The sequence below is a fragment of the Pristis pectinata genome, chromosome 23 (genome assembly GCF_009764475.1).
Source record: "Pristis pectinata isolate sPriPec2 chromosome 23, sPriPec2.1.pri, whole genome shotgun sequence".
Taxonomy (NCBI): domain Eukaryota; kingdom Metazoa; phylum Chordata; class Chondrichthyes; order Rhinopristiformes; family Pristidae; genus Pristis; species Pristis pectinata.
This window is the reverse complement of record NC_067427.1, coordinates 17,252,701-17,280,617: the sequence shown is the minus strand read 5'-3', so window position 1 is coordinate 17,280,617 and position 27,917 is coordinate 17,252,701. Positions and strand designations below refer to the sequence as shown.

General features: G+C 39.9%; 1 protein-coding gene across 3 annotated transcripts in view; it reads right to left on the bottom strand.

The window, feature by feature from the left end:
- LOC127581991 (cip1-interacting zinc finger protein-like) overlaps positions 1–23,612 on the bottom strand; it is a 45,380-nt gene extending 21,768 nt beyond the window's left edge. For all 3 annotated transcript variants that reach the window (XM_052036873.1, XM_052036875.1, XM_052036876.1), the window contains exons 1-10: positions 23,392–23,612; positions 12,925–13,115; positions 11,225–11,391; positions 9,154–9,280; positions 7,960–8,065; positions 5,185–5,288; positions 4,297–4,361; positions 2,703–2,882; positions 563–687; positions 146–233 (exon numbers count right to left, since the gene is read on the bottom strand). In XM_052036873.1, the coding sequence (XP_051892833.1) occupies positions 146–233; positions 563–687; positions 2,703–2,882; positions 4,297–4,361; positions 5,185–5,288; positions 7,960–8,065; positions 9,154–9,280; positions 11,225–11,391; positions 12,925–13,115; positions 23,392–23,522 (1,284 nt within the window). In that variant the 5' untranslated portion in view covers positions 23,523–23,612. The remainder of the gene's footprint in view (positions 1–145; positions 234–562; positions 688–2,702; positions 2,883–4,296; positions 4,362–5,184; positions 5,289–7,959; positions 8,066–9,153; positions 9,281–11,224; positions 11,392–12,924; positions 13,116–23,391) is intronic.
- Between the last annotated feature and the right edge of the window lie 4,305 nt (positions 23,613–27,917).

Below are 27,917 nucleotides of genomic sequence, written 5' to 3'. Positions count from 1 at the left end.
TGCACATGGTTAGTCTATATCTGAAAGTTAGTTCAAAGCTTCAGAGAAAATATCACTATTCAAAAGGAAAACTAGCGTTTTTCTTTGAGGCACTCTTCTAGTAGTAGTACAACACAAGCAATGTCTGTGAAAAGATTTTGTCTACCTTGTGTCTCTGTGTCCTGCGGTGTTCAATGACATTGCCTCTGAAGTGGGCCTGACAGGTGCTGCACCATCTAGGTCTTTTTTTGTCACTGTAAAGCAAGAAATAGTTATTTAAAACTGGCTGAGGTAACCTATCCTCAGATTTTTACCTCATATAATATTCTAGAAATTGCTCCAGTGGAATGTTTGGATGCAACTACCACATTTACTTAGATAAAAACAAGATAGAGAAAGAAGTGAAGATTATACCTGCGAAAGACAAAGAAGGGTAGAAAGAGGCTTTGGAGCATAAAACCAGCATTGAACAATTAGGCTGACTAATCTATGCTGAAAATTATATGTAATACTACTTTTAGAGATTTTAATTCCATGCATTTCAGAGCATTCCAAATTTTCAATCTCCAGTAAATGCACCCACCTCTCTCTGCCTCTTCCCATTGAGCCTGGCTGTGGAATTAGTGTGGCCAGACAAGCATTACTCATCTGCTGAATCTCCAAGAGTCGCTGATGATGGCGTGTCCCTGTCATATGTTTCTGAAAGTTCTTTGGAAGGAAAAAGTAAATTGTGACATTAACAATATTTTACCAAATATGCAAAAATCCAAGCAACAAAATAATCAGTTTTTCTTCAAAGACAAGATGTATATTTGTTTTAGAGTATATTTTTGCTTCCATCAGATATTGTGAGAACCTGTCCAGTGCTTTTCTCGAACTGGTTAGAATAAAGTTGACAGAAGTCTTTGCAGCCAGAGCATTCCACACTTTTCATTACATTCTAAATTACTATAAGAGCTGTAAATTATGAGCTGCATGCACTTGTGCTATAAACTGTTGCAAAAACTCAGGTGACAATGGATAAAGCACTTAACAATTTAGCTCTTGCTTTCAAACCTCCATGCAATATCAGAAAATTCACCCTATTCCCCTTCATCCCTTTCCCAGGGAAGCAATTCTGCTCTCAGCTGAAGTGCAAGTATTACAGTTCTACCATGCATACACTTTGGGGAGGCAAGGGGCACCAGGGTACTTCATCAAAATAAGATGTGCTGCTGATCCCCGAGGCAACTGTAAACAAAGGGGCATGGCTCAAACAGTACCTCAGCCATCAATCCTCCTTGATCACCCAGAAATGCACCACCCATCCAATACCACATACAGAGTGAATTTCTCTGAATGACTTTATCTTTCTGCACAATTGTTGCAAGCAGATGGCCCTCTTCAGTTGGGTTGGTGCATCTGTATCTACTGCACAGCCTTGCCAGTGCAACTGACTGCACCAAAAATGGCTAATTTACAGGCATAAATCTGTCTTCCCTTATAGATTCCTCATTCAGTTAAATCATTTCCAGCTGTACACCATACTTTAGTTTTAATAGGATGCTGTGAGAATTTATGTCATGAAATACAGCAAAGGTTTATTAAAATCAGGAATGCAAAACCTTAGTTGCAGAGGCAAAAAATACTGGGACACTTTTCACTAGGAAAAAAGGTTAAGATTACATCTGATAAAAAGATGCTCAAAATCTTGAGATATTCACTGTAAAAATGGTAACAGGGCACAAGATCACATGAATATAGGGGGAAAAATTAGACTTTGTTTTGAAAACGTACACATGGAATTGCCTAGAAGAAACAAAATTTCAAGTTTAGCTTTTAAAAAAAGGGAAACAAGTATTTGAAAATAAATAAGGCACAAGAAAAAAAATACAAACAGCACTTTCAAAAACCAGTCCAGGTCCTCCCCAGCTTACGAACGCCTGACTTACGTACAGCCCATACATACGAATGAGCATTTGGCAGACCGGCGGTATGGATTTGCCATCTGCTGCAGGCATCTTCTGCCACCTAGGAAATTGGTTCGTGGCCGATTTACGAACAGTTCACAGGAATGGAATCCTGCCATGGGGACGACCTGTATATGTATGATTGCCAATGTTTCCTTTCGTGTTGTAGTTTCTATTATATTCTATTTAGTACTTTTCCACAACTCCAGTAACACTTTGGACAAGAACACATCTTTCACCTTGTGTCAAAATTCCTTGTGCAAACTCCCAACTTCATGATTTCAGACATTCAATGAAACCAAAGACAATATTTACATCTCTTTGGAAAAGACATTTCTGCTCCCATCATATAACCGCTATAGCAAGAACCTGTTCAATGTTTTACTCATTGGTTAGAAAAAAGCATCTCCACTATTATATAGTGAAGAAGCATTGATGATAGTTTTTGGGAAATCTTTACTCCAAGTAAGTCCCAATTTACTACTGAGAAAAGGGGGCAGTGACCAACAAGGAGAATGTTGATGGGAGTTCATCCTGTGAAGTTTTTTACGTGTGGATCTCCCATAGGTTGATCACAGGGAGATATCAATAAGAGTCAGACTTAGCCCACCAATATATCCAAACATCATAATATGGCAGCTGTTAGGTAGTTTGATACAGTACAAACGATCTGCTTGTTGTAGTTTTTCAGGTGTATAGTTACCTTAAGGGGAACATTATACAAATGATCAAAGATCCTCCCTACCAGTGTTCATTCAATTGTACAAGCTTTACCTTTTGATTATAGCAGTTGACATTACAGATGTAACAGATGAACTTGGTCGGTATAGAATCCAGCTCCTCAATAGAGTCCTCATTGCCCTTAGATCCAGAATCAGGTGCAGATGTGCTGATTGCCCGACTTTCACTGCTCTGTTGGATCGTTACTTTCAGTGTACTCATCGTACTCAGCATCTGTAAGATACACATTTAATTTTGTTTTCACTGTAAACCTTTTCATTCAGTGGGAGTCAAGACAAAATTGAGCAGGGAGAGAAGGAGAGGAAGGAGAATCAGCAAGAGCACAATACTTGCTTTATTAACTGACACGATGAAGTGGCAAATACAGGTCAAACAATCATAGCATCATTTGCTTATTAGTGCTTTTAAACATTGAAGGTGCCATCTCAACAGCATCACACCTCCAGGATATCACAAGATCACAGACAAAGAAGGAAGAGTCATAAGCTCATTACCCATTTATGTGTTGTTACTGAATTGGCCAAGGGTGATTAAATCCGAAGTTCAAAATGTAAAACAGAAAACCAAGCAAGCAGTTCCTCATATCCAAGGGTATACTCATGAATCAGGATGTTCCACAAAACCAAAACAGTCCCATTTCTTTTACTCTAATTTCCTCAGCCAAAATATAGAAAAGCTAAAACAATTCACAAAAAAACACCTGAAATTTCACCAAGTTTAGCCTGAAGTTCAATCAATGCCACCTGGATAACCTTATTAGATAAATTCTCTTTAACATTTTCCTTGTGGATCATTGTGTTGTTACTGCTTTATAGCAGTAAGTGGGACTTGCTTGGAATAAAGATCCCCCCCCCACCCTAAAACTACCATCAGTGCTTCTTCTCTAGTCAACAGTAGAGATTTCTGATTTGACAAACTCTGCTTCCCTCCACTCTAACTTCATTCTTTCTAAGAACCTTCGTTAGGATAGGATAGTGGTGCTCCTAGTGTGTGGGTGATTGAAGGAACCCAAGGGAGTTGATGGGAATATGGACAGAATAAAACAAAATTAGATTAGTGAAGGATTAATGTATAGGGCATTGGATGGTCAGCATTAACTTGGTGGGCCTAATGGCCTGTATGACTATGATCCTATGACCTCAAAACTAGAATTCCTTATCACCTTCAGCAGCTCTCAGTGCAAATCTGCAGGCTTCTGCAATCTAAACTTGTCATCACAATTAACAGAATTACTAAGTCTTCTCTGCTATATTTTTCTAAACTGGTGGTGTCCTACATAATTAGCATTAGTTATTCATCTTGGCTTCTCAATATAAAACTCTGCATTTTCCTTATTTCTGCCTGCAAAGCAATAAAAAAAATTCAGGAACCTTAGTATTATTGATAAGTGATCTTTGCACATTAGCCAGATTCCATAAAGAATTAATCATGCTAGGTTTTTGTCAATCCATGCTCATTAAGCTATTTAATACAGGGCAAGACCTGCCAGGGTCATTTACGACACAGAGAACCATCAAAAGATACCCACTTTTAATGGGGATATCTGACTTACATTAAACCATCATGGCTTCCTCCACTTGACAAAAGGCATAATGCAAGGTACATGCAGTGAAAAATTTATTCTTACTTCTGTGTTAGCTGTATTGTGCTCCAAATTCTGATCAATTCCACTCTCTTCACATTCATCAGTTTCTGCAAATAAAGTTTTTTTTTGAAAATGAACTATTCTTACAAGCAACAATGACAGTCATACTTGAATCTAGCTGCCACTACTAGGATAGATCTAGAAGAGACCATAGGATATAAAATGATGTAGCTTTATATGAAAAAAAAGTTTCTAATTATGAAAAAAATTGTAAAGCTGTTGGAAAGATTTTAAGTTGTCACGTTCTCTTAACTGAATTAGACAATGCAGAGAACAGCAGCTTCTCATCCGGGTAAGAGAACTACAAAAAAAACCTCAAAGAGAGTAACTAATTTTCTGGGCTAATTTCAACAACTCGATTTATTCAATTACAGTTAATCCCAAAGTATTTACTCAAAGCTCACGTGACATACATCTTGAATGCTATTCACTCAGTGACTTGCCCAAAGTTCTCCCTCAACTATTATCACAAGTACAAAAGATTAACCAGTCAGTATTCATTTAATCAATCAAAATTTGCAGATTAACAACCTCTTGTTGCTTTGTTGGCCTTAATAAATTGCAGCCATTTCCAGTTGTAGCATTCATGTTGTCACCAAGCTGTAGTAATGTACCTTGAAGACACTAACAAGCTCATCTGTTTGGATGGGAAGGAGCAATACAACTCTTACAACGTTGCTCTTGATGTTGAGGGTAAATTGAGAGGATTGGGAGGTCTGTGGGCTGGTGGGGGGGTGGGACGTGCAATGTAATATGGGGTGGTGGTAGGCAGTCTTCCACATCACTTTAACTAATATGTTACAGCTGGGCATTAAACGTAGTTGATGTGTTGGCCTCTGGCAATTAAAGCAAAGCTTCTTTCACACTTACCACACATCTCTGAAGTACCTTTCTTTAACTCATCTTCCTTCATTGTACTCTTGGATGTGTTCGGCTCCCCAGAATTAGACTGTTCAGTTACATCATCATTTTTGCTATAGAAAGAAGAAAATGACTTTGTTAAATTTTAATAGTGAGTTAAAGAAAGTAAAAAGACATAAATGGCATAGGGTTCCATGGAAAAAAATCTGAAACTATCGAAAAGATTTTCAAACAACCCGCTTTATTTGAATTATGTGGTCCACAGAATTTTTAACTGTCAAGTCTTAACTGAAATAGGCAGTGCAGAGAGAATAACAGCACCTCTCCAGATAAAAGAACTGAAAATAAAACCCTCAAGATAACTGTAAACAAGGTAACAAGATGATTTCCTGGTAAAATTTTCACAACCTGATTTATTTCATTACTGTTTATCCATGCTTTATACTCAGGGCTTGACAAAGTCTTGAATGCTATCCTTCTAGTGACTAAGACGACATTCTTCCTCGATCAGTGTCACCAAATACATAGGATTAACCACATTTTATTTCCTTGTTGCAACTAGATAGGCCAGAAAATTACAAACCCATTCTCCATGTCCCAAGACAAAATGAGATACAAAGAATTCTGAAGAATTGAGGTACAATTCTTTTTAAAGGTGCAATGGGAAATTGTTTTTAAGAATTCAAATAGAATAATATGATTTATAAAGCTTGAAATATACATCCTGTTTGAGGAAATAAGTGAGAGGAAGAGAAGAAATAGGTCTTACAGTCCTTTATGATTTCCAGCCTTAATGTCAATAACAGATCCAACTATACTTGTAAACATCTTAGAGGCAATATTGATTATTTCTGTACTGCAATAATTAATAGGCAAATCTCTTCTAGTGCTGCTCTACGGTTTTGAAGCCAGAGATAACCCATCTTAGGCCAGATTGTACTTTATCCAGCAGTTTTAAAGTGAACTGCCAGCTGTCTATCAGTTGCCCACTGTTGAAACATGGAAATCATAAATAAACTGGAGTACAGACATACTAAAGAAAGGAGCCAGATGTTCTCTGCACAGCAGGGATCCTCTTACAGCAGGGATGGCTGAGATAAAAAGCCTAGCCCCATTAATTTGAATGGGATTATTGACCCTAGGTAAGAAGTGCAGGGAAGTGGTTTAGTTATTTTACTTAATCTTTATGTTTTAATTAATTTTAGTTTTATGGTATATTTAATTTATTTTCCCCTCAGGACCTTCTGCAGGCATGGCTTCAGAATCCATGACCAAGGCTCAGTTGTCTCGCATCGCCATTCCACAATGCAGGACCATTCTTTGGTACAGAGGATCAGCTCAATTAGTCTTCCATATCTGGAAAGAATTAGTGGTGGTGGGTGCCTGTGCCAGATCCAGGATAATGTGATCCACAGTGATTTCCAATTAAAACTCTGTGCCAAAGCAGCCAGCAACAATGGTCCCTTCTCCCCACCAAAAGCGGACGTGCTTTCAACTCTCCAGGTCCAAAACCCCACAACTTTCACCAACCTTCAGCCTCCCCCTCCTCCTTTAAGACAGTAATTGACTTAAATGCAAGCATACATGGTAGATTTTATCAAAAATGTAAGGGATGATGGGAAGCCATCAACAAACGTTGTACTTAAACTGAATTATAAAACACCAAAGCGGTCTGGTGATGACATAATTTTCTTCAAGACATACATCTTAATTATCTTATTTCTCTTACATCATCAATAACAAGAAAAAGGTCATTGTTATAAAGCTTAATTTGTAAAGCTCAATGTTGCTAATTTAAAGCCTTACAATTTTAGGATGCTATTAATTAAACCAATAGTAAACAAACAATTATCAGAAGCTTTCAGTCTTGCTTCACAGGGAGCATCACACAGACTGGTTTTAATTCTACGATGTTAATGCTCAAAATTAGCAGCTGGAGTGAAAGGTATTGAAACAAGTTAATCTAAATTACTCTATCTCCCCAGGGAAGGCCAACTGCAAGGCTCTGGGTGCAACATATAAAGAACATGCAACTGACTCACATCACTGTGTTGTACAAAACATTGGAACAAAGGCATTCATGAGAAATTGAGCCTTGAATGTCAAGATAAACAATTCCTCTTTAAGAAACAAAGCACAATTTCAATGAAATACAAACTATTCCCAGGATTGTTTAATAAATTTACCTTGCCCTACTCCCGCCCTCAAGAGCTGGAGCTGGTCCTTGCTCATATGCAATGCACCTGTATGACATTTTCTATGGTCTAGCAATTCTGAAGCACTGTCTACTGAAATGCAATCTTGTCATGAATCCAAATGGAACATTTTATGCTGACTTCTGAATTACACAACAAAAATTATGTTTCTTCTCCTCTTCCTCTCATTTATTTCCTCAAAAGAGTGTAATATCTCAAGGTTTATAGATCATATTATTCTATTTGCATTTTTTAAAAACAATTTTCCCTTGTACCTTTAAAATAAATATACCTCAAGTCTTCAGAATTCTTTGCATCTCATTTTGTCTTGGAACATGGAAAATGGATCTGTAATTTTTTTTGTTCAATTACAAGTAACAAAAAGATTCTATGAGGGTTTCAGCAAGTGATGAAGTGAGTCATGGCAGGGCATGACGATGTTATGGAGGCTAAAAAAAGTGTTCTTAGCAGTGCTGTGGATATACCATCAAAAGCTTACTTCTGATCAAAAACAACAAACGCTACGAGTAGTTACTGTCCCAAGGGAAGGTGCGATTAACAGAGGCAATTTAAACAAAATCCCAAGTACCTCTCAAGCCTTCTCCTTTTTACTTCTGGTTCATCAGCTTTAATGGACTCCTCAGTTTTCAGAGATATAAAATCAGCTGCCTTCTTTGCATCAACATGTTTATTACCTGAGGCAAAATAAAACAATTATTTTTAATTATGAAGCTGCAATTGAAAAATGCTTACCTTCCCATTTATTTAATATGGTTAAGTCACCAGTCTGCTTAGCTCAAATATTTTTTGTCACTTTTGCAAGAAATTGATTTGGTAATTTTAAATTTTGCATCCTCTCCAATCAATTTCTTACAACTTTACAAGAATAGTTTCAGACTTCAGTAAATAACATTACAATTTCATTATAAATATGATTACAACTAAGCACAAGGATGAAGCAGGTTAGTAAATGAAAATAATTTGACATTTGACACTTCACTTTCATTTAATTTCGGCCTGTTACTAAATTATTTCCTTGGTAATGAGTGCAAAGATATGGGGGTGAACAGCTTTAATAGAATAAGAAAAATAAACAGAAGGAACCTGCTGGATTGCTTCCATTCGTACTACCCCAGCCACCGTCAGCAGCATCAACTATGGAGTCAAAATGGTGCAAGGACCCTAAAAAGTGAGTGGCAGAAAACTTATTGCAGATTCTTTTTAAGTAAAATCCCAAGATAGGTCTACACAGGACTGGAATAGAGTGGGAGTGGGGAGAAAAGAATCATGTTCCAAAAGGTAGGCTTTTTAAAAAAATAAAGCAGTAGACAACTGTAAAGGCAGCTTCTCTTTCACATCAGTTGCATCTATTAAAATTTGAGATACACACAACTGTTTGTGTTATATGACACAAAGGATAATAGATGACTGGCTGGTCCATCCAATCTATTCTATTCCGTAATGATGCAATTTTTGCCCCATTCACCAGCCAAGCAATTTCCTGCATGACAAACGCTTGCCTTGCTATGCCTTACAACGCTGTATTTATCTATAGTAAAAAGAACGCTGACCCGTTGCATTCTGCATCTGAACTCTATAGTAAGCATGGCAGTTAGAGCTCAAATGGTTTGATATGCCATAATTAAAAATCTATTACCAAACTGTCAAAGAGACAAGTCATTTTAGGAAGCCAGCAATTAAAGATTTTTTCCCCTTCTGTTCTGCAATTGATTTTAAGGCTTCAGGGATTGTATTAACACAACTTCTTTGACATAATCAGGACCTGTTGACTGCTTTGTTCCAGGCTCTGTGTTGACTTTATTTGCATCCCATTTCACATCCATTTTTGCCCGGAAAGGCTCCCGTGGAGAATAGCGATCTCTTCTCATGTCATGCATTCTCTTCATATCCTGCAATTCAGAAAATTTTTCATATAGTGAGAAATTGTGCACTAGATATTAAATGTGGGTGCAGGCATCAAATTGGAACGTTAGACAAAAAGCTCCAGTGAAGACGCACACAAGTATTCATCATTGGCTGCACTTATCCATGATACATACCTGGTTCTGAAATGCAGACTGAGGAAATAAATTTTTAAAGGAGGTACCCAGTTTCTTTAAAAAGTCACATTCCAAAAAGTGAATTCACACTACAACTGTTGTATTGGTGTCAATCCATTAAACCCTCTCTGCCTTTAATCTAATAATACTTTCAATGACTGTTAGTTCCTCAGTTCGAGTCATAGAATCACAGCACATGCACAGATCCTTTGGCCCACTGAGTCCACACTGACCATTAAGTACCCATTTACACCAACCTTATTTTATTTTGCCCACATTCCCATCAACTCCAGATTCTACCACTCACTTACACACTAGAGCCAAAACATAGTGGCCAATTAACCTTGGGATGTTGCTCTTATAAGTCATTTCTGAGTGATAGCAACAAAATACAGAACATTAGAAAGATTCAGATTAGATAGCATGAGAGAGAGAGAAAGAGTTAATCTTTCATGTCAATGACCTTTGTCCAGATGTCATTTGATATTTTCAGAACTTGCAATTTTTTTTGGTTTTGGATGTCTGGAATTTGTATAATGCTTTGTGCATAAACCACTGTTAACTGTAGTCTTGATGCAAGTTTCCCTGGCTTGAAGCCATCCCCAGCCTCCCCACCTTCTACCTTGTGTCCACCAAGTATTTCAGCACTGATATCGTCAATGCTGTACTGGAAGACCATCATCAAAAGAAATCCTAACAAGGGAGGAGGGAGTCACAAAATGTTCTACAGGAATGCAAAACTAAAGGTTTCATGTGCAGCAGAAACTCCAACTGGACTAACTTTTTCTTTACTTTAACTATAATTGGGTATTACAATCATTATTTGGTCACAGATCATTGACTGTGCTATTTAAAAAAAAAATCACCATAAACCACCCTCATTTCTCCCTACTACAGGCATGTCCTTTGTTCCATTCATTATCCTTCCCCACCATCTCTGCTACTTTGACTAACTTGCTTTCTCTCTTCCTCAGTTCTGATGAAGGGTCTTCAATCTGAAAGGCTGTTTCCCTTTCTGTAGATGCCGTCTGACCTGCTGAGTTTTTTTCTGCACTGTTTTTATTTCAGGCTATTTTTAATTGCTGGTTCATTAAAATAAAACTGTACCATAAGGCTTCAATGTAAACTTAAGTGCCATCACGAAGGAGATGGCTAACCTTTCATAATCATTGTTCATGTGAACCTACTCTCACAGTGTCACAAGATGCACAGGATTTCAATGCAGCAACATTGTAGGTACAATGAAGTATTTGCTGGGCGTTAGTGCTAAAGGCATTCTTATGAATACATTGCCTTTGCCCTGTTAGCTGGTAAAAGTGGCACGTTTGGAAACCATTGTCAAGAATATCCTGCACAATACAGAACAAAAAGACCCGAATGGTCTTTCATCCATGTATTTATCTTACAGAGAATCCATTACAATTCTTGTTCAGGGATTAGCAGTCAAGTCATTGGAATGGAACTACGGGTTACATTTTTTTTTAAGTTGAGCTCATTTCTCACACTAACTGTTTTGAGGACATAAACATTTTTCCATTACTTTCAACTGAATTAACTCTAATGGCTTGCATCAACCTAGCTTTGGAGAACACTCTTTCCAGATAAAATCTATCCAAAGAAGTTGATATTTTGGCCATTTGGTTGGATGTCTCAACTCTCCAATCAAAAACCAGAAAATCTGACGCTTACCCATTTACTATAAAGATTTGTGCAATACTTAAAACACATTCACCTATGTCAATCTTTTCCCCCATAAGCACTGAATCACACCATTGTAATGAGCTTTCCTCTTACTTTGTTGAATCCACGATTATGTTGTTGGAAGAGTTGGTTCCCAAATCTGATGCGAGGTGTCTGCAGCTGGATGCCAAGGGGAGGGGTGCCAAGAATTGATGCTCTGGATCCTGGTGGGAAGAAGGGCTGTAGACCTGGTGTAGACATGCTGTATCCATGAAGACCACCTGTAAAATTGAATTTGTGAGAATCAGAGATTAAGGAAACATGATATGTTAGCAACATAGAGAAACTATGAAAACAGTATTTTACATTCAGTAGTTAGAATGGTAGGTCTGTTTCATTAAGGACAACACACTTAAAAAAATGTTTCCCATTGGGTTGCCCAATTTATGTAATCAACATTATAAATGTATATAAAATATTTTATCATCTAAACAGGTACACACCAGGCAAATCATCAGCATCTCTAAAGGCTTCCAGTCCATAAGTCAAACATCATACTTTAAATACAATACCAAAATATCACAACTAAATAAAGTATATTTTCCCTGACCTTGATAATCTGGAAAGGACTTTAAATTAATGTGAAGTAGCAGCTGCAAATTCAGAACAATCCAAAAATAACTTTTTTTTTAGGATGTAATTGGATCACTTTCCCACAGAATCTAATCATGCAGTTAAAAGGTTCATGTTAGTTCAGAAATAGTAGGTTAAAATAGTAACCGACAATCCTACAGAAAAGGCAGTGAAATTTAAATTGGACTTGAGTCACTGTCAGAATTATTTCCAAGTTAAGGAATGATAATGTGGTTAGAATACGTAACAGATATAAACAATACTTGACAAGCAATAATCGGCATCTCAAAAAACACAAGTGATTTAAGTTTTTAAAAAAATGCATTCATTGCTGAGAAGACAAATTGGTCAAACTGATAACCACTCTACATATCCAAGTCATTAAATGTTGATTGAATATACCGAAAACTCAGTATTGATCCTTGTGGCACCCCGAAAGAAAATGTGACAAATTGAGAGAAACACATTTTCTCCTGCTCTGCTTTAATCATCCATTTCATGCTTATATCTTAAAATGGTGCAACATAATGAAATTCAATGATTGACAAAAACACTAATTTCATAAAAGTTACACTTTTAAAGAGATAAAAGTCAAGGTGCTTGAGGCAGAAATTGTACCAGTAAAAACAAAATTTGTTGCAGAATATTATGAAATTACAGATCACAAGCCCCAACCATACTTTAATGTTGCGCACAAAAGCTGAAAATTGGCAAACCACAAAAATGTAATTCAAAATACTATGACTGCAGCTTAGATTTAAACTTAATGTACTTGGCAAATAACCAATGATTCTAATCACTATACTATCAAAACCACCCTCTTTGTTTAGTTAAACAATTGCTCAGGAAATGTTGTTGAACCCTATCTGTGTGTATTTTATTGGAGCGGAATGTATTTTTTTTTAATTAATGTATTTAGTAGAACCCAAAAAAAATTATACTGCAGACTCGCATAACTTTGATGAGATGTAAGCAAACTCATTAAAATACATCTGCACTCATTTTCCTTTTTTTTTGGTCTTATTTTATTTTCATAATGAAGAGGTCACCAACAGTAAAGCACTGTTTAAAAGTTTACTAAGAGATGAACATTTCATTTGTTGCTACAGTATTAAAATAGCAATCTATTATGGTCACAGCACAGTGTATACTTGTTAATAACTTTCAAAGCATGATCCCACCTTGCATCTGCTGCATTATCAGGGCACGTTGTAGCATAGGATTAGGATTTAGGAGTGAAGCTTGACTGGATGGATGTAGGTTTAACTGAGGCAGTTGCTCTTGCTGCTGTTGCTGCTGCTGACGATGCTGGTGCCGCTGCTGTTGGTGAGGATGGTGGTGATGATACTTTTGTGGCTGTTGCTGCATAGCCCTACAAAGAAAATTATATACATTTTAAAAACAAATATTTTCCCAACAGGCACAATTATTCCTGGATTAAAGTAAAACTCTAACAGATTATAGTTTTCTGATACACAATAAGTGACACCAGCAATTTTAATGAGTTTAGTGGCAATTCATTAAAGGATTGTATTACACAACCATCTGTCTATGTACCAATTAATACCCGATCTGGAATTTCAATTCTCCATTGGAACATTTTATTCTCTTTTTTTTATTGTGGATTTTCCCTATTCAAACACAGGCATTTAAATGATCATCATTCTTTAGGTTCCTATTATAGTCTGACAGTACGGCTCTGATGTATATCACGTCAGGCTCATAAGCATGTGAAGTTGCCAAAATCATTTCTTTGGTTCATTGTGTGCAAAAGACAACATTTTCATGACACAATTGTGCCTGCTGGGAATAAAAATGGAAATATCATCACATCTATCAAGTATTCAAAATACAGCAGTGAAATCACACTATTAACTTCCTAAATGCATCCTTCCAACAATGGCAGAAGTGGGCAATCTTGTATTAAGATGCAAAGGCACATCCATTATGAAGGCTTTGAAGTACTGCTTCCTGAAACAGGGGCATAAAACCTTTGAAACACACCTTGGTAAGCTTTTGAATTTAGTATTTTTAAATTTACAGTTGGTAACATTATTAGTCAGATCCCTAATCACAGCATGGGATGCAGGTGTAGCATTTCATTTCCTAACAGACTTATGAAGCCACAATCTGAATTGTTTTTATATATGAAATGCTCCTGAAGGCTACAGAGCAAGTGCTGGTAAATGGGATTAGTTTGGATGGGTGGCATGGACATGCTGGGCTAAGGATCCTGTTTCTGTGCTCTATGACTCTAATTGCATCACTTGTCTATCATTTTGACATTGGAATTGTGTTGTAAAAACAGCTGTGGCTCAGTGCGTGGTACTTGGAACTATAATTTAGAGACTATGGTTTGAGATCCCATCCAGAGCCCTCAGCACATCATTTAGATTTCTACTACCATAGGAGTACTGAGGGATAATTTTGCTGTCGGAGATGCCATCTTTGGATGAGATAATAAATTAAGACCCAAAAGATCCTACGTCAGTATTTTTAAGGAGAGTGATGTGCTCCAAGGATTCTGGGGAACATTCATCCCTCAACCAGTGAAATAGATCGTCAGGTCAACAATAATATTGATGCTTTTGGGACTTGGCTGTGCACAAAACAACTCGCACTTTTCTTGTAGTTCCTACACTCCATTGTCTGGCTATGGCACATTCTGAGGTCATGAAGGCTCAATGTTCTTTTCTTCAAAACTTTTTCAAAGAGTACTTTGGAAAATTCCATTTGTGGGAGCAGAACTTAAATACTTGCCCACGGATTGTAGATGTATGGAAACGTTAGTAACTTCTGTGTGATTAAAAAAAAAACAGGCTTGGCACTTTTATAAAACAATGGAAACTGAAGGAAATGTCACTTAGAGGCTGCATGTATTTTGAAAACTATAACAATTGCTTTTCCATTGGAAGAATCTTGACAGCAATTCAAACTATCCTTTAATTTGCTGAAGCAAATTTAGTCTTGAAACTCACATGGATAGGAATGGAATAGTAACCACTTACAACAAAAACCATCCATTGATAATACAAGGGAAAGTCCTAGCTTTGTGGCAAATTAATCTACAACAAAAAAAAGTAAACCAACTATGTCAGAATTGCTTTCAAGATACTTGACGGCCAAGAATCTCACTTGCACGTTTTAAGACATCAACAAATTTCCACACATCAAGGAATTCTTGCTCCTTAGTACACTAGAAAAAATAGTAGCAACCCTGAGATTTGGATTAATTTCAAATCAGATGGACAAAACTGAAAATCTATTTTGCATATAGAATTTCTTTTAAATTAAAAGTAGTTTTTATAAACAGACTCAACCTAGGTAATATTTAAGTAGACAAGAGGATACAAGGTATGACACAAATGGAAAGAAAAGTCTCCAAAACATATCCCTTCTTCCTCTTAAGCAGACTCTCTGGATTGAGAATGACTTATGTCCACTCTGATTTGTGAGGTCTGTGGCGAGTGACAAGACCAACGTGGGAACCTCAGAGTCTTCCACAGATGAGACTCAGGATACCAAAAAGGATGGGCAGGCAGGTAGTTTGTGATGTGGTGGTGCTCCTTCTCTTGTTTGTGCTGGGCTTCTGTGTGTTTCAGATACATGGACATGAAGTTGCAAGTACTCAAGATTCTCAATACTATCTCAAATGCTCCTTTGAACAGTTATGGGCAAGGAATTGCCAGGCATCAGCAGGGATGTTGCATCTTGTCTAAAGAGGCTCCAAGAACATCCTTGAATCTTTTCCTCTTTCCACCTAGTATTCTCTTCCTGAAACACAGATTGTAATAAAGAGTCTATTTTGGAAATTTGGTGTCCAACTCCATCAGCTAGACATGACCAACCTAATGGAGTGGACCTAGTGTAATTAGACCTTCAAAGCTTTGAGGTCTATGGCCTAAACAAGGCTCCATTCCACTGACAGCCAAGAATGGAGTGAAACTTATGAAGGACACTCACTCAACCTCCCCAACCATGACACTGTCCTTGAAGCAAGTATCCTTGACTCCACCCCACAGCAACCTTTTTGATCCAAGCTTGCTTGCCACTCCTGACCAACAAGAGATTAAAAAGTCATATCGGAAATAAAAAACAAGTCCTCAGCTCAGATGGTATCTTCACAGAAGATCTAAAATTTTGTAGTGAAGAACTTTGGTCATGAATCCATAATCTCATTGTCCATATCTGGAAAGAATAGGATATACAAGGAGTAGGATATAGGTCCTCAGAAATGCTGTCACATATCATGTCATGTCATGTCATCAAGAAAGGAGACAAGTCCAACTATGCCAACTACAGGGGTGTTACCTTATTGTCTGCTACAGGGAAAGTTATCATTGGGGTCCTCCTCAGCTGCCTCCTCCTAGTGGGTGAAGTGCCACACCCTTTTCTGAAGGCTCAGTGGACATATTCTTCAATGCACAACAATTCCAAGAGAAATACAGGAAGCAGCATTAACCACTATACATGGCTTATCTTCAACTCCATCAGCTGGCAGGGTCCGTGTAGCACTCTCCTCAAATTCTGCTGCCCACAGAAATTCACCAACATCTTACATTTGCTTTGTAATTGCATGTAAGCCGTAAGCCATAATCCTGCAGAGTCAATCTCAGAGAACACCAGTGACAAATAAGGTTGCATTATTGCCCCAGCACTTCCTTCAATCTTTATTGCTGTAATGCTGAAAAATACCTCCAAAAAAATCCTAGAGAGGAAGTGATCTCCAGAACTGATGCAAAACTATTTAACCATTGGCAATGATACTCTAGAACCAAGGTGTCATCTTTGTAGCCGAGTTACAGTATGCAGACAATGCTTCTGTTTGCTCATCCACGGAGGCCAAGGTCTGTGTCATCATCGACTCATACACAAAAGGTGGGCCTTACACTTAATGTTGGCTGTGCAACATCCTCTACTAACCCTTGTGTCAAATTTCATTCTCAGATAATAAAAGATGCTGTACATCAGGAGACAGTCACCCCCCCTTAGAGCAGGTACTTCTGGGGTCCAGGAAGTAGATAGAAGGGTGACTGTCAGGGGAGAGAAAAGGAAAAAGAAAATGAACAGGCAGATAGCGCAGAGGACCCCAGAGGCTGTGCCCCTCAGTAACAGGTTTTCCGCTTTGGAGGCTGTTGAGGGGGATGACTTGCAGGGATCAAGCAGCAGTAGCCAGGTCTCTGGGACTGGTCCTGCTGCTCAGAAGGGAAGGGAGGAGAAGAGGAAGGGAGTGGAGGAGAAGAGGAAGGGAGTAGTGATAGGGGACTCGATAGTCAGGGAAACGGATAGGAGGTTCTGTGGCAGTGAGCATGAATCCCGGATGGTATGTTGCCTCCCAGGCGCCAGGGTCCGGGATGTCACTGATCGGGTCCACAGGATTCTTAAGCGGGAAGGAGAACAGCCAGAAGTCATGGTTCACGTTGGTACCAACGACATAGGTAGGAAGAGGGATGAGGTCCTGAAAAGTGAGTTTAGAGAGCTAGGCAGAAGGCTGAAGAACAGGACCTCAAGGGTAGCAATCTCAGGATTGCTGCCAGTGCCACGCGATAGTGAAGGTAGGAATAGGAGGAGATGGCAAATAAATGCATGGCTGAGAAGTTGGTGCAGGAGGGAAGGTTTTAGATTTTTGGATCATTGGGATCTCTTCTGGGGAAGGTGGGACCTGTACAGAGAGGACGGGTTACACCCAAACCTGAGGGGGGCCAATATCCTTGCAGGCAGGTTTGCTAGGGTGGTTCGGGAGGGTTTAAACTAGTTTGCGAGGGGGATGGGAACTAGAGGAGTAGGTCAGAGGAAGAAGGGGATGGGGAAAAGTCAGATCTAACAGGTAGAGAGGCTTTGAGGAAGGAGAAGCAGAGTACAGGCTATAAAAGTAGTAAGGTGGATGGGCTAAAGTGCATTCACTTAAATGCAAGAAGCATCAGGAATAAGGGAGATGAACTGAGTGCTTGGATAAGTACATGGGACTACGATATTGTGGCTATTACAGAGACATGACTGACACCAGGGCAGGAATGGATGTCAAATATTCCTGGTTTTCAGTGTTTTAAAAGGCATGGGGGGGGGGGGGGGGGGAAGAAGAGGAGGAGGGGTGGTGATACTGGTCAGGGACACTATTACAGCTGCAGAAAGGGTGGATAATGTAGAAGGATCCTCTCTAGAGTCAATATGGGTGGAAGTTAGGAACAAGAAAGGAGCAATTACTCTACTGGGAGAGCCCAGTAGAGCACCCCCCCCCCCCCCCCCCCCCCCCCCCCCCCCCCCCCGGTAGCAGTAGGGATACTGAGAAGCGGATTGGGAGGCAGATTTTGGAAAGATGCAAAAATAACAGGGTTATTATCGTGGGAGACTTCAACTTCCCAAATATTGATTGGCACCTGCTTAGTGCCAAAGGTTTAAGTGTGTCCAGGACGGATTCCTGTCACAGTACGTTGACAGGCCGACTAGAGGGGATGCCATATTAGATCTAGTTTTAGGTAATGAACTGGGTCAGGTGACAGATCTATTGGTGGGTGAGCATTTGGGGGACAGTGACTACTGCTCAATAACCTTTAGCATTGTCATGGACAGGGATAGGAGCAAAGAGGATGGGAACATATTTAATTGGGGAAAGGCGAATTATGAGGCTATGAGGCGAGAACTTGAGAGCGTAAATTGGGATGACATTTTTGAAGGGAAATGTACTGTGGAGATGTGGTCGTTGTTCAGGAATCTCTTGCAGGATGTTAGGGATAAATTTGTCCCAGTGAGGCAGAGAAGGAATGGCAGGGTGAAGGAACCATGGGTGACAAGAGAGGTGGAACAACTAGTTAGGAAGAAGAAGGCAGCATACCTAAGGTGTAAGCAGCAAGGATCAGATAGGGATCATGAGGAATATAGAGCAGCAAGGAAGGAATTTAAGAAGGGGCTGAGGAGAGCCAGAAGGGGACATGAAAAGGCTTTGGCAAGTAGGGTTAAGGCGAATCCCAAGGCTTTTTACTCGTACGTGAAGAGCAGAAGGATGGCTAGAGTAAAAGTAGGTCTGATTAAAGACAAAGGTGGGAAGATGTGCCTGGAAGCTGTGGAAGTGGGTGAGGTTCTCAATGAATACTTCTCTTCAGTATTCACCAAGGAGAGGGGTCTTGATGACGCTGAGGACAGTGTTAGTAAGGGTAATGTTCTAGAGTATGTAGATATCGAGAGAGGATGTGTTGGGAGCTGTTAGAAAATATTAGGACAGACAAGTCCCTGGGGCCTGACGGAATATTCCCCAGGCTGCTTCGGGAGGCGAGGGAGGAGACTGCTGAACCGTTGGCTAGGATCTTTGAGTCCTTGTTGTCAACGGGGATGGTACCGGAGGATTGGAGGGTGGCGAATGTTGTCCCCTTATTCAAAAAAGGTAGTAGGGATAGTCCAGGGAATTACAGACCAGAGAGCCTTACATCTGTGGTGGGTAAACTGCTAGAAAGGATTCTAAGAGATAGGATCTATGATCATTTAGAGAATCATGGACTGATTAGGGACAGCCAGCATGGCTTTGTGAAGGGAAGATCTTGCCTCACTAGCCTGATAAGGTTCTTTGAGGAGGTGACCAGGAAGATTGATGAGGGTAGTGCAGTAGAGGTGGTCTACATGGATTTTAGTAAGGCGTTTGACAAGGTTCCGCATGGTAGGCTTCTTCAGAAGGTCAGAAGCCAAGGGATCCAGGGAGGCTTGGCTGTGTGGATTCAGAATTGGCTTGCCTGTAGAAAGCAGAGGGTTGTGGTGGAGGGAGTGCATTCGGATTGGAGGGCTATGACTAGTGGTGTTCCACAGGGATCGGTTCTGGGACCTCTACTTTTTGTGATATTTATTAATGACTTAGATGAGGGGGTGGAAGGGTGGGTTAGCAAGTTTGCAGATGACACAAAGATCGGTGGTGTTGTGGATAGTGTGGAGGGCAGTCGAAGCTTACAGAGGGATATTGATAGGATGCAGAGCTGGGCTGACAAGTGGCAGATGGCGTTCAATCTGGAGAAGTGTGAGGTGGTACACTTTGGAAGGACAAACTCCAAGGCGGAATACAAGGTAAATGGCAGGATTCTGGGCAGTTTAGAGGAGCAGAGGGATCTGTGGGTTCATATCCACAGATCACTGAAAGTTGCCACACAGGTGGATAGGGTAGTTAAGAAAGCTTATGGGATGTTAGTTTCCATAAGTCGTGGGATCGAGTTTAAGAGCCGCGAAGTAATGATACAGCTTTACAGAACTCTGGTTAGACCACACTTGGAGTACTGTGTCCAGTTCTGGTCGCCTCATTATAGGAAGGACGTGGAGGCGTTGGAAAGGGTGCAGAGGAGATCTACCAGGACGCTGCCTGGATTAGAGAGTATGGATTATGAAGAGAGACCGAAAGAGCTAGGGCTTTACTCACTGGAGAGGAGGAGGATGAGGGGAGACGTGATAGAGGTATACAAAATATTGAGAGGAATAGATAGAGTGGACAGCCAGCGCCTCTTGCCCAGGGTACCAATGCTCAATACAAGAGGGCATGGCTTTAAGGTAATGGGTGGGAAGTTCAAGGGAGACGTCAGAGGGAGGTTTTTCACCCAGAGAGTGGTTGGTGCGTGGAATGTGCTGCCTGGGATGGTGGTGGAGGCTGATACGTTGGTCAAAGTTCAAGAGATTGTTAGATAAGCATATGGAGGAATTTAAGATAGAGGGATACGCGGGAGAAAGGGGTTAGATAGTCTTAGGAGTGGTTTGAAGGTTGGCACAACATGGTGGGCCGAAAGGCCTGTATTGTGCTGTATTGTTCTATGGTTCTAAAAGTTCAAGGCAAGACACTGGAAAAATGGACACTCCTCAGTGATGAAATTCACCATTGCCATTAATATGCCCAGCACAAACTTTGGTCAACTGAAGAAGAGGATGTTTGAAGATCAAAATCTTAGGTTTAGCACAAAATTTATGGAATACTAGGCAACAGTGATATGCTTCTGAGGCGTGGACTACCTGAAGCAAACACCTCAGAGCACCAGAGAGCTATCACAAATGCTGTCTCTGCAAAATCCTCCAAGTCCACTGGAAGGCTAATTGAATCAATGTCCTCATACTAAATACCTTGGAGCAAACTGACAACAAATTCATCTTGTGACTCCCTTTTCCGCATATGCTGTTTAATTTCTGTCTGTGGGTTACATGTGAGCAAACCATTAACCTAACAGACTGTTGTGTCTGGAATGCAATGCACCTTATTTACAATGAGGTCTGCTACACCACCTGCTCCTAGAAACTGCAGCAGTATTAGGCGTCAATTAGAAGTGCTCAGTACAGCATTTTCATTGCTTCCCTCACTATCATGTGTTACATGTGTGCAAGAAAAACAGGTTCTGCTTGCATTGTCAGAGGAACATTAACACAGTGACTTAAATGCAATGTTTCCAGATTTCAACTGCATTACTTTATAGAGCCAATTCTGCAGCAGATGCTGCTGTTCATGCATCACCCATTCTCACTGCCTTGTACTGATTCTGGGCATTGAACATCATGATTTTACAACTCTCATCCTTGTATTCAAATCATTCCATGGCCTCAACTCACTCACCATTTACCCTTCAGTATTTCTCTAACTGCCTTTTACATATCCCCTACATCCTTTGCCTTCACTCAAACTCTTCATGCCCCACATCTCCTTTAAGACAATCTTTAGCCTATCTTTTAGATGCCAATCTAATTCTAGTTTTTTTGTACATGGTGGCAAGTTTTATCTGATTACATTGTCATGTTCTGTTTTAGAATGCTCATACTCAAAGCACCACTCATATTGTTACAGTAATCTTTTAAATAAATGGAGTACATAGATTTTAATTATTCTTCGTTTTGAGTTTTTTTATTGTTCCAGACACAAAACCAATTTGGAGTCAGCTTGGGCACGTTACAAGCATGTTTTTGTCCAAGTTGGAAAGTTGCTATTTTAAGTCTCAATGAATGAAAACACACAATTTTAAAGTGCATTTGTATGGTGAAGGATAAGTAATTTCATTTAAAGAGAGACTGAAGATGTTTACAGAGCATAGAGACATAAAATAGTCAAGAGGGTAAAGATAGATCACATAAGCAGTTTAAGACTTTAGCCTGGGGCTAATATGTAGGACACAAAATGTACACACACACCTGTGCACAAAACAGGCGAGGAGCAAATGATCAGCTAAACAATCTCAGACTCTCAGAAGACAATAAATATGGATGACCCAGCAATAAATAAATCAAAGCTAGTTGTCCACCTATACAGGGCATGCAGCTGTATTTTCTGTACAAATGCCATGACTATTTGTAACTCGGTGGAAGAGCCTTCAAGCCACTTTCCGGCATGCACTTGAATAAACCACTCGCAATCCGAGTCCAGGCCACTAAGGGTCAGCTCTGGTACTTAGAACTGTTTGCCTCGTTCAACAATGAAGCAAAGTAAACATCACTTTCCCACGGTGTTAAAAATGTTATGTCAAAAGGAACGATATCTGACCCAGGACCATACGCCTCAAATCAGAGCTTTAAAGTGTAATTATCTTTCAGATGTGAGTACCAGTGTGCACCTAAAATAATTAAACTGTACTTAACCTTCTGCAAATCCTAATTAACTTGCTCTGCCTATGGCCAACATTTTTCCCTAGAACTGTACCACTTACAATACCTTTTTTTAAATAGCCTAAAAGGTAACTGCCTTCAATTCTGCTGGAAATGAGGATCTGCTGTGCCATCTGGATCCATCAGTGCTCCTGATGTTTTGCCATCTGGTGATGAGATTGAGGGCAAGTTGTGGAACGTTTTGTTAAATCTGCTCCTGGACCTAGTGGAAGCAGTTATTCACAGGGCAAATGTGGTCAGTGGCAAGGGGATCACTCATAGCGTCTTGCCTCTTTTCACAAGTCTTGTTCGTGTCCAGGTGACTCAGGAAAAGGAATACTCTTTCCTTCTACAAATGGCAACTCTGCAAAGGAATGGTACCTAGTTTATGTGGCAATACACACACGTCTAAACTTACATGGGTATTTCCAGCAAATACATTTAGTGTATCAAAAGTTCCAGCCTTGTTTTAATAAATGGGAGTTGGAAGATTGAAAACCAAAACTAACATTTCTAGAGCAGCTTTCACGACGTCAGGACATCCCAAAGTAGTTTACAAGCAATTAAACACTTCTGAAGTGTAGACACTGGCACGATCCAAGAAACGTGGCAGCTAATCTGCTCACAGGAATATCCCATAAAACAGTAACGACGGATGACTAGGTCATTTGTTTTAGTGATACCAGTTCAGGGATAAATAGGAGCTCCAACAAGATCTTGTGAATTCACCTGGGCAACCTCGACATCACTGCCTGCACTCACTCGGTGGAGAGTCAATCTGGTTTACTTCTCTGAATGTGGTTAGATGCATTTTCCCTTTCCAATCACAATTCTAGAAGCGTTTGTGTTTCAAATTTAATTCCAAATCGAACCAACGGCTATTTATTCTAGAGCCAGTGTTTTAGGTGCAAAAAAAAGACAAATACAGCTACTGTATCAATGACTTAAGTTAAATTGTAATCAGATTTTGGATTTACCCACACTTTTTCGTAAACTTTTAACAACTCCATTCCAATTCGAGATCGCTTTCAGCTTCCCAACCCGTCTTCATTGAAAGGACTTACCGGTTGGGGCCTGGCTGTGGTGGCGGTGGGTGTGGATGGTGATGGCGATGGTGCTGTTGCCGCTGCTGATGAATGAGCTGCTGCAACTGAAGCAGCTGCTGCTGGAAATGCTGCTGTTGCTGAGGGAACATGATGCAAACCAGTTCCTTTACTATTAATAACAATTATTATATTGTTACTTCTGCGGAGAAAGTCGACCCTCGCTGCCCGTGACCGTTTGGTTTGCGACAGGAAAAAAAGACCCCGCAACCAAAACTTTCGCCACAGCGCTACTAGCGGCCTGGAAGTCGTAACTCCACGCTGCTTCTGCCGCGACTGTTGCCAGCAAGAAAAGTGGCGCTATCATGAAAGTCTGGCTCCTCTAAGGTTAGCTGTTGTCACCAAAAAAAATTGCTGTTACTGTACATAGGTAGTCTGATTAGAATGTTTGCAGATGGCACAAAAATTGGTGGAGTTGTGGCTAGTGAGGAAGGTTACAGCAGGATATAGATCAGCTGTAAATTTGGGTGGAGAATTGGCAGATGGAATTTAATCTGGACATGTGTAAGGTGATGCATTTGTGAGGTCAAATGCAAGAGGAAAGTATACAGTAAATGGCAGGACGCTTAGGAACAGTGATGTACATAGCTCCCTGAAAGTGGCAATACAAGTGAACGGGGTGGCAAAGAAGGCATACGGCATGCTTGCCTTCATTGGTCAGGGCATGAGTAAAAAAGTTGGGAAACTGTGTTGTAGCTGTATAAAACTTTGGTTGGGCCACATTTGGAATATTGTGTGCAGTTCTGATTGCCACAATATAGGAAGGATGTGGAAGCCTTGGAGAGGGTGCAGGAGATATTGACCAGGATGTTGCCTGGATTGGAGTCTGGTTGTGTCTAAGGTTTGCTGTTGTCATTCTATTTTCACTGACAAAAATGCTGTTACTATACATAGGTGGTCTGATCAGTAAGTTTGCAGATGACACAAAAATTGGGAGAGTTGTGGATAATGAGGAAGGTTACAGGAGGACATAGATCAGTTGTAAATTTGTTATAAGGAGAGATTGGACTATCTTGAATTGTTTTCTCTGGAGCTTTGGAAGCTGAGGGGCAACCTAATAGAAGGATATAAAATTACAAGAAGCATGGGCAGGGTAGATAGTCAAAGTCTTTTTACCCAAAGTGAAATGTCAAATACCAGAGGGCATAGGTTTGTGAGAGGGGGAAAGTTTAAGGGAGATCTGCAAGGCAAGTTTTTTTTTTACACAGACTGATAGGTACCTGGAAAGCACTACCAAGGAAGGTGGCAGAAGCAGATCTGATAGCAACATTTAAGAGGCATTTTAATAGACACATGAACAGATAGAGAATAAAGGGATAATTTACATGTGCAGGCAGATGGGATAATTTAGATTGGCATCATAGCAAAGACCTGTACTGCACAGTTCCATGTTGTATAGTTGATAGTAAATTCAGTGGAATTTATTGTGGGGTGTATTACATGAGAAATAGAAGCAAGAGTAGGCCATTTTGCCTTCGTGCGTGCTCTGCCATTCAATAAGATCATGGCTGATCTTTTACCTCAGTGCCACTTTCCTGCACTAACCCTATATCACTTAATTCCTTTACTATTTAAAACTATATAGAGTCGTAGAGTTATACAGCACAGAAGCAAGCCCTTCAGCCCAACTCGTTCATGGCAACCAAGTTTCCTACCTGAGCTAGTCCCATTTGTCTGTGTTTGGCCCATATCCCTCTAAACCTTTCCTATTCATGTACCTGTCCAAATGCCTTTTAAACATTGTAATTGTACCCACCTCTACCACTTCCTCTGGCAGCTGATTTCACTTATCCACCACCCTTTGTGTGAAAAAGTTATCCCTCAGGTACCTCCCAAAAATCTTTGCCCTTTAGCCTTAAATCTATGCCTTCGTCTTAGACTCCCCTACCCTGGGAAAAAGACTGTGACCATTCACTTTATCTGTGCCCCTGATAATTTTATAATCTTCTATTACACCACCTCTCAGCCTCCTAAGCTCCAGGGATAAAAGCCCCAGCCTATCCAGTCTCTCCTTATAACTCAAGCCCTCCAGTCCTGCTAATATCTTTGTGAATCTTTTCTGCAGCCTTTCCAGCTTAATGAAATGCTTCCTATAGCTAGGTGACCAGAACTGGACACAACACTCCATGTGTACTCTCACCAATGACTTGCACAGTTGTAACATGACATCCCAACTCTTGTACTCATTGCAATGAAGACAAATGACCCAAACACCTCCTTCACTATCCTACCTGTGTTGCTATTTTTAGGGAACTATGTACTTGTACCCCCAGGTCTCAATGGATATCAGTGCAATATATTCTCAGTGACTGACCCTTCACAGCCATCTTGGGTAGAGAAATCCAAGGATTCCCTAATTCCCTACCCTCTGGGAAAATAAATTTCTTTCCATCTCTGTCCTGAAAGGCCAACACTTTACTTTGAGACAGCGACACCCGCCACCACCCCCCCCCCCCCCCCAGTTCCAGACACCATAACCAGAGAATATTTCAACATTGCATCTCTTCAAGTCCAATAAGAATTTTGTATGTCTCAAATGAGATCAACTCCAGTTCTTCCACCTTGAGAGTACAGGTCCAGACTGCTTGATTTCTCCCCATACCACAAATCTGCCATCCCAGGAGTCAATTTGGTGAATCTTTGCTGCACTCTGTCTATCACAGAAACATCATTTTTTAGTTTAAGATTTTATCCCTGTGCACGATATTCTAGGTGCCATCTCACCAGGGTTCTGTACAATATTTGGAGCAGGATATTTCTGCTCTTCTATTCAACTCCTCTTGAAATGAGGCCACCATATCCTTTGCCTTCCGAATTACTTGCTGTTCTTACATGTTAAGTTCCAGTGATTTGTTTACAAGGACACCCAGGTCCCTCTGAACATTGACACCTTTCAATTTCTCACCAGTTAAATAAAATACTTCGCCTTTCTATTTTTTCTATCAAAGTAGATAACCTTACATTTTTCCACACTATATTCCAAATGCGTGAACATTCACATAACACATCTATATATTCCTGAAACGTCTCCACATTAGGGGATTCACTGCCAGACATGAGGAAGGAAACTGAGGCAGGTAATGGCTGACATGTAGTCTTGTAAAAAAAGAAAATGTATGGAAATACTCAGCAGGTGAAGCAGCATGTATGGATGAAGAAATAAAGTAAGTGGTTCAGGTCAAGTGATCAGTGGTTGTCATGATTCCTGGAGATTGTGATGGGGAAATGAAGCAAAAGCTCCCCCCAACCCAAGAAAGACTTGCACTTTTGTTGTACTTTTCACAATCTTAATGGATTCCAACTTGAGTTACAAGTTGACAAGAAAATATTTTTAAAAATGTGTTCTCATGCAACATGAGAAATCAGCCAAGGTTGCAAGGAAGCCTGAGCATGAGCTAGAAGACAGACAAATTGGTAGAATCAAGACGGGACTCATATCTATTTGCCAGAGGTAGAGAGGGTGCCTTCTGTACCACAACAACCCTCACATCAACATAGCAAAACATTCCAAACCTACCGAGTGCTTCCAACGTTCTCTGTATTTGTTTCAAATTTTCAGCATCTCAGCTTTTTGCTCCAATTGCTATAAGAATTTTAACATTGAGTTGTTACTTAACATGGAGCCAACAAGGATCAATGGATATGTACAGCCAAATAGAGGGTGGGTTAGGAATCAAGCAGCAGTACTTTGAATGATCTATCTTTTTACCTCTGAGTTGTGAAATTTCAGGTTCAAATCCAACTTTGGAGACTAGTGCAAATACCTAGAGTGACATTCAAATGCAATACTGAGGAAGGGGTGCTGTCTTTCAGATAAAACTTTAAACTGAGTGCCCTCCTGGCCTCATAAATGTAAAAGATCCCATTGCACCACTTTCAAGAGCTAGGGAGTTACCCCAGGTGTCCTGGCATGTATTCATCACAATAAAAATTATTTTAAAATATATTAACTGGTTATTATCACATTGCTAATTGTGAGACTTGGTGTGGCAAAATTGGCAACCAAATTTGCTACGATTGTGACTATGCTTCAATATTGCTTTGTTAACTGTAAACTCTTTGGGACATTCTGAAAGAACACAAAAGATCCCATATAAATGTAACTTTGTTAAAGGAGATTAGAGAAAGACAGAAGCTGGTCAGGGAGACATTTCAATGTCTAGACATAGTAAAACAATTTGTAATTATATTCTGCCTTTAATGTAATAAAACATCCTAAAGTGCTTCAGAGGAACATTATCAAGAAGTTTTGATATTTGGACAGGTGATCAAAAGTTTGATCAAAAACATAGATTTTGTGGAGCATCTTTAAGGACAAAAGACATGTAGAGAGGCAGGGAGATTTAGGGAGGGAGTTCTATAGCTTAGGCTTTGGCAACCAAAGGTTTGTCACCAGCGCTGGAGTGACTGATTTCAGGATGTTCAATAGGCCAGAACTGAAATATTCCCTACATCACAGAAGGTTGGAGAACTGGAGGAGATAACAA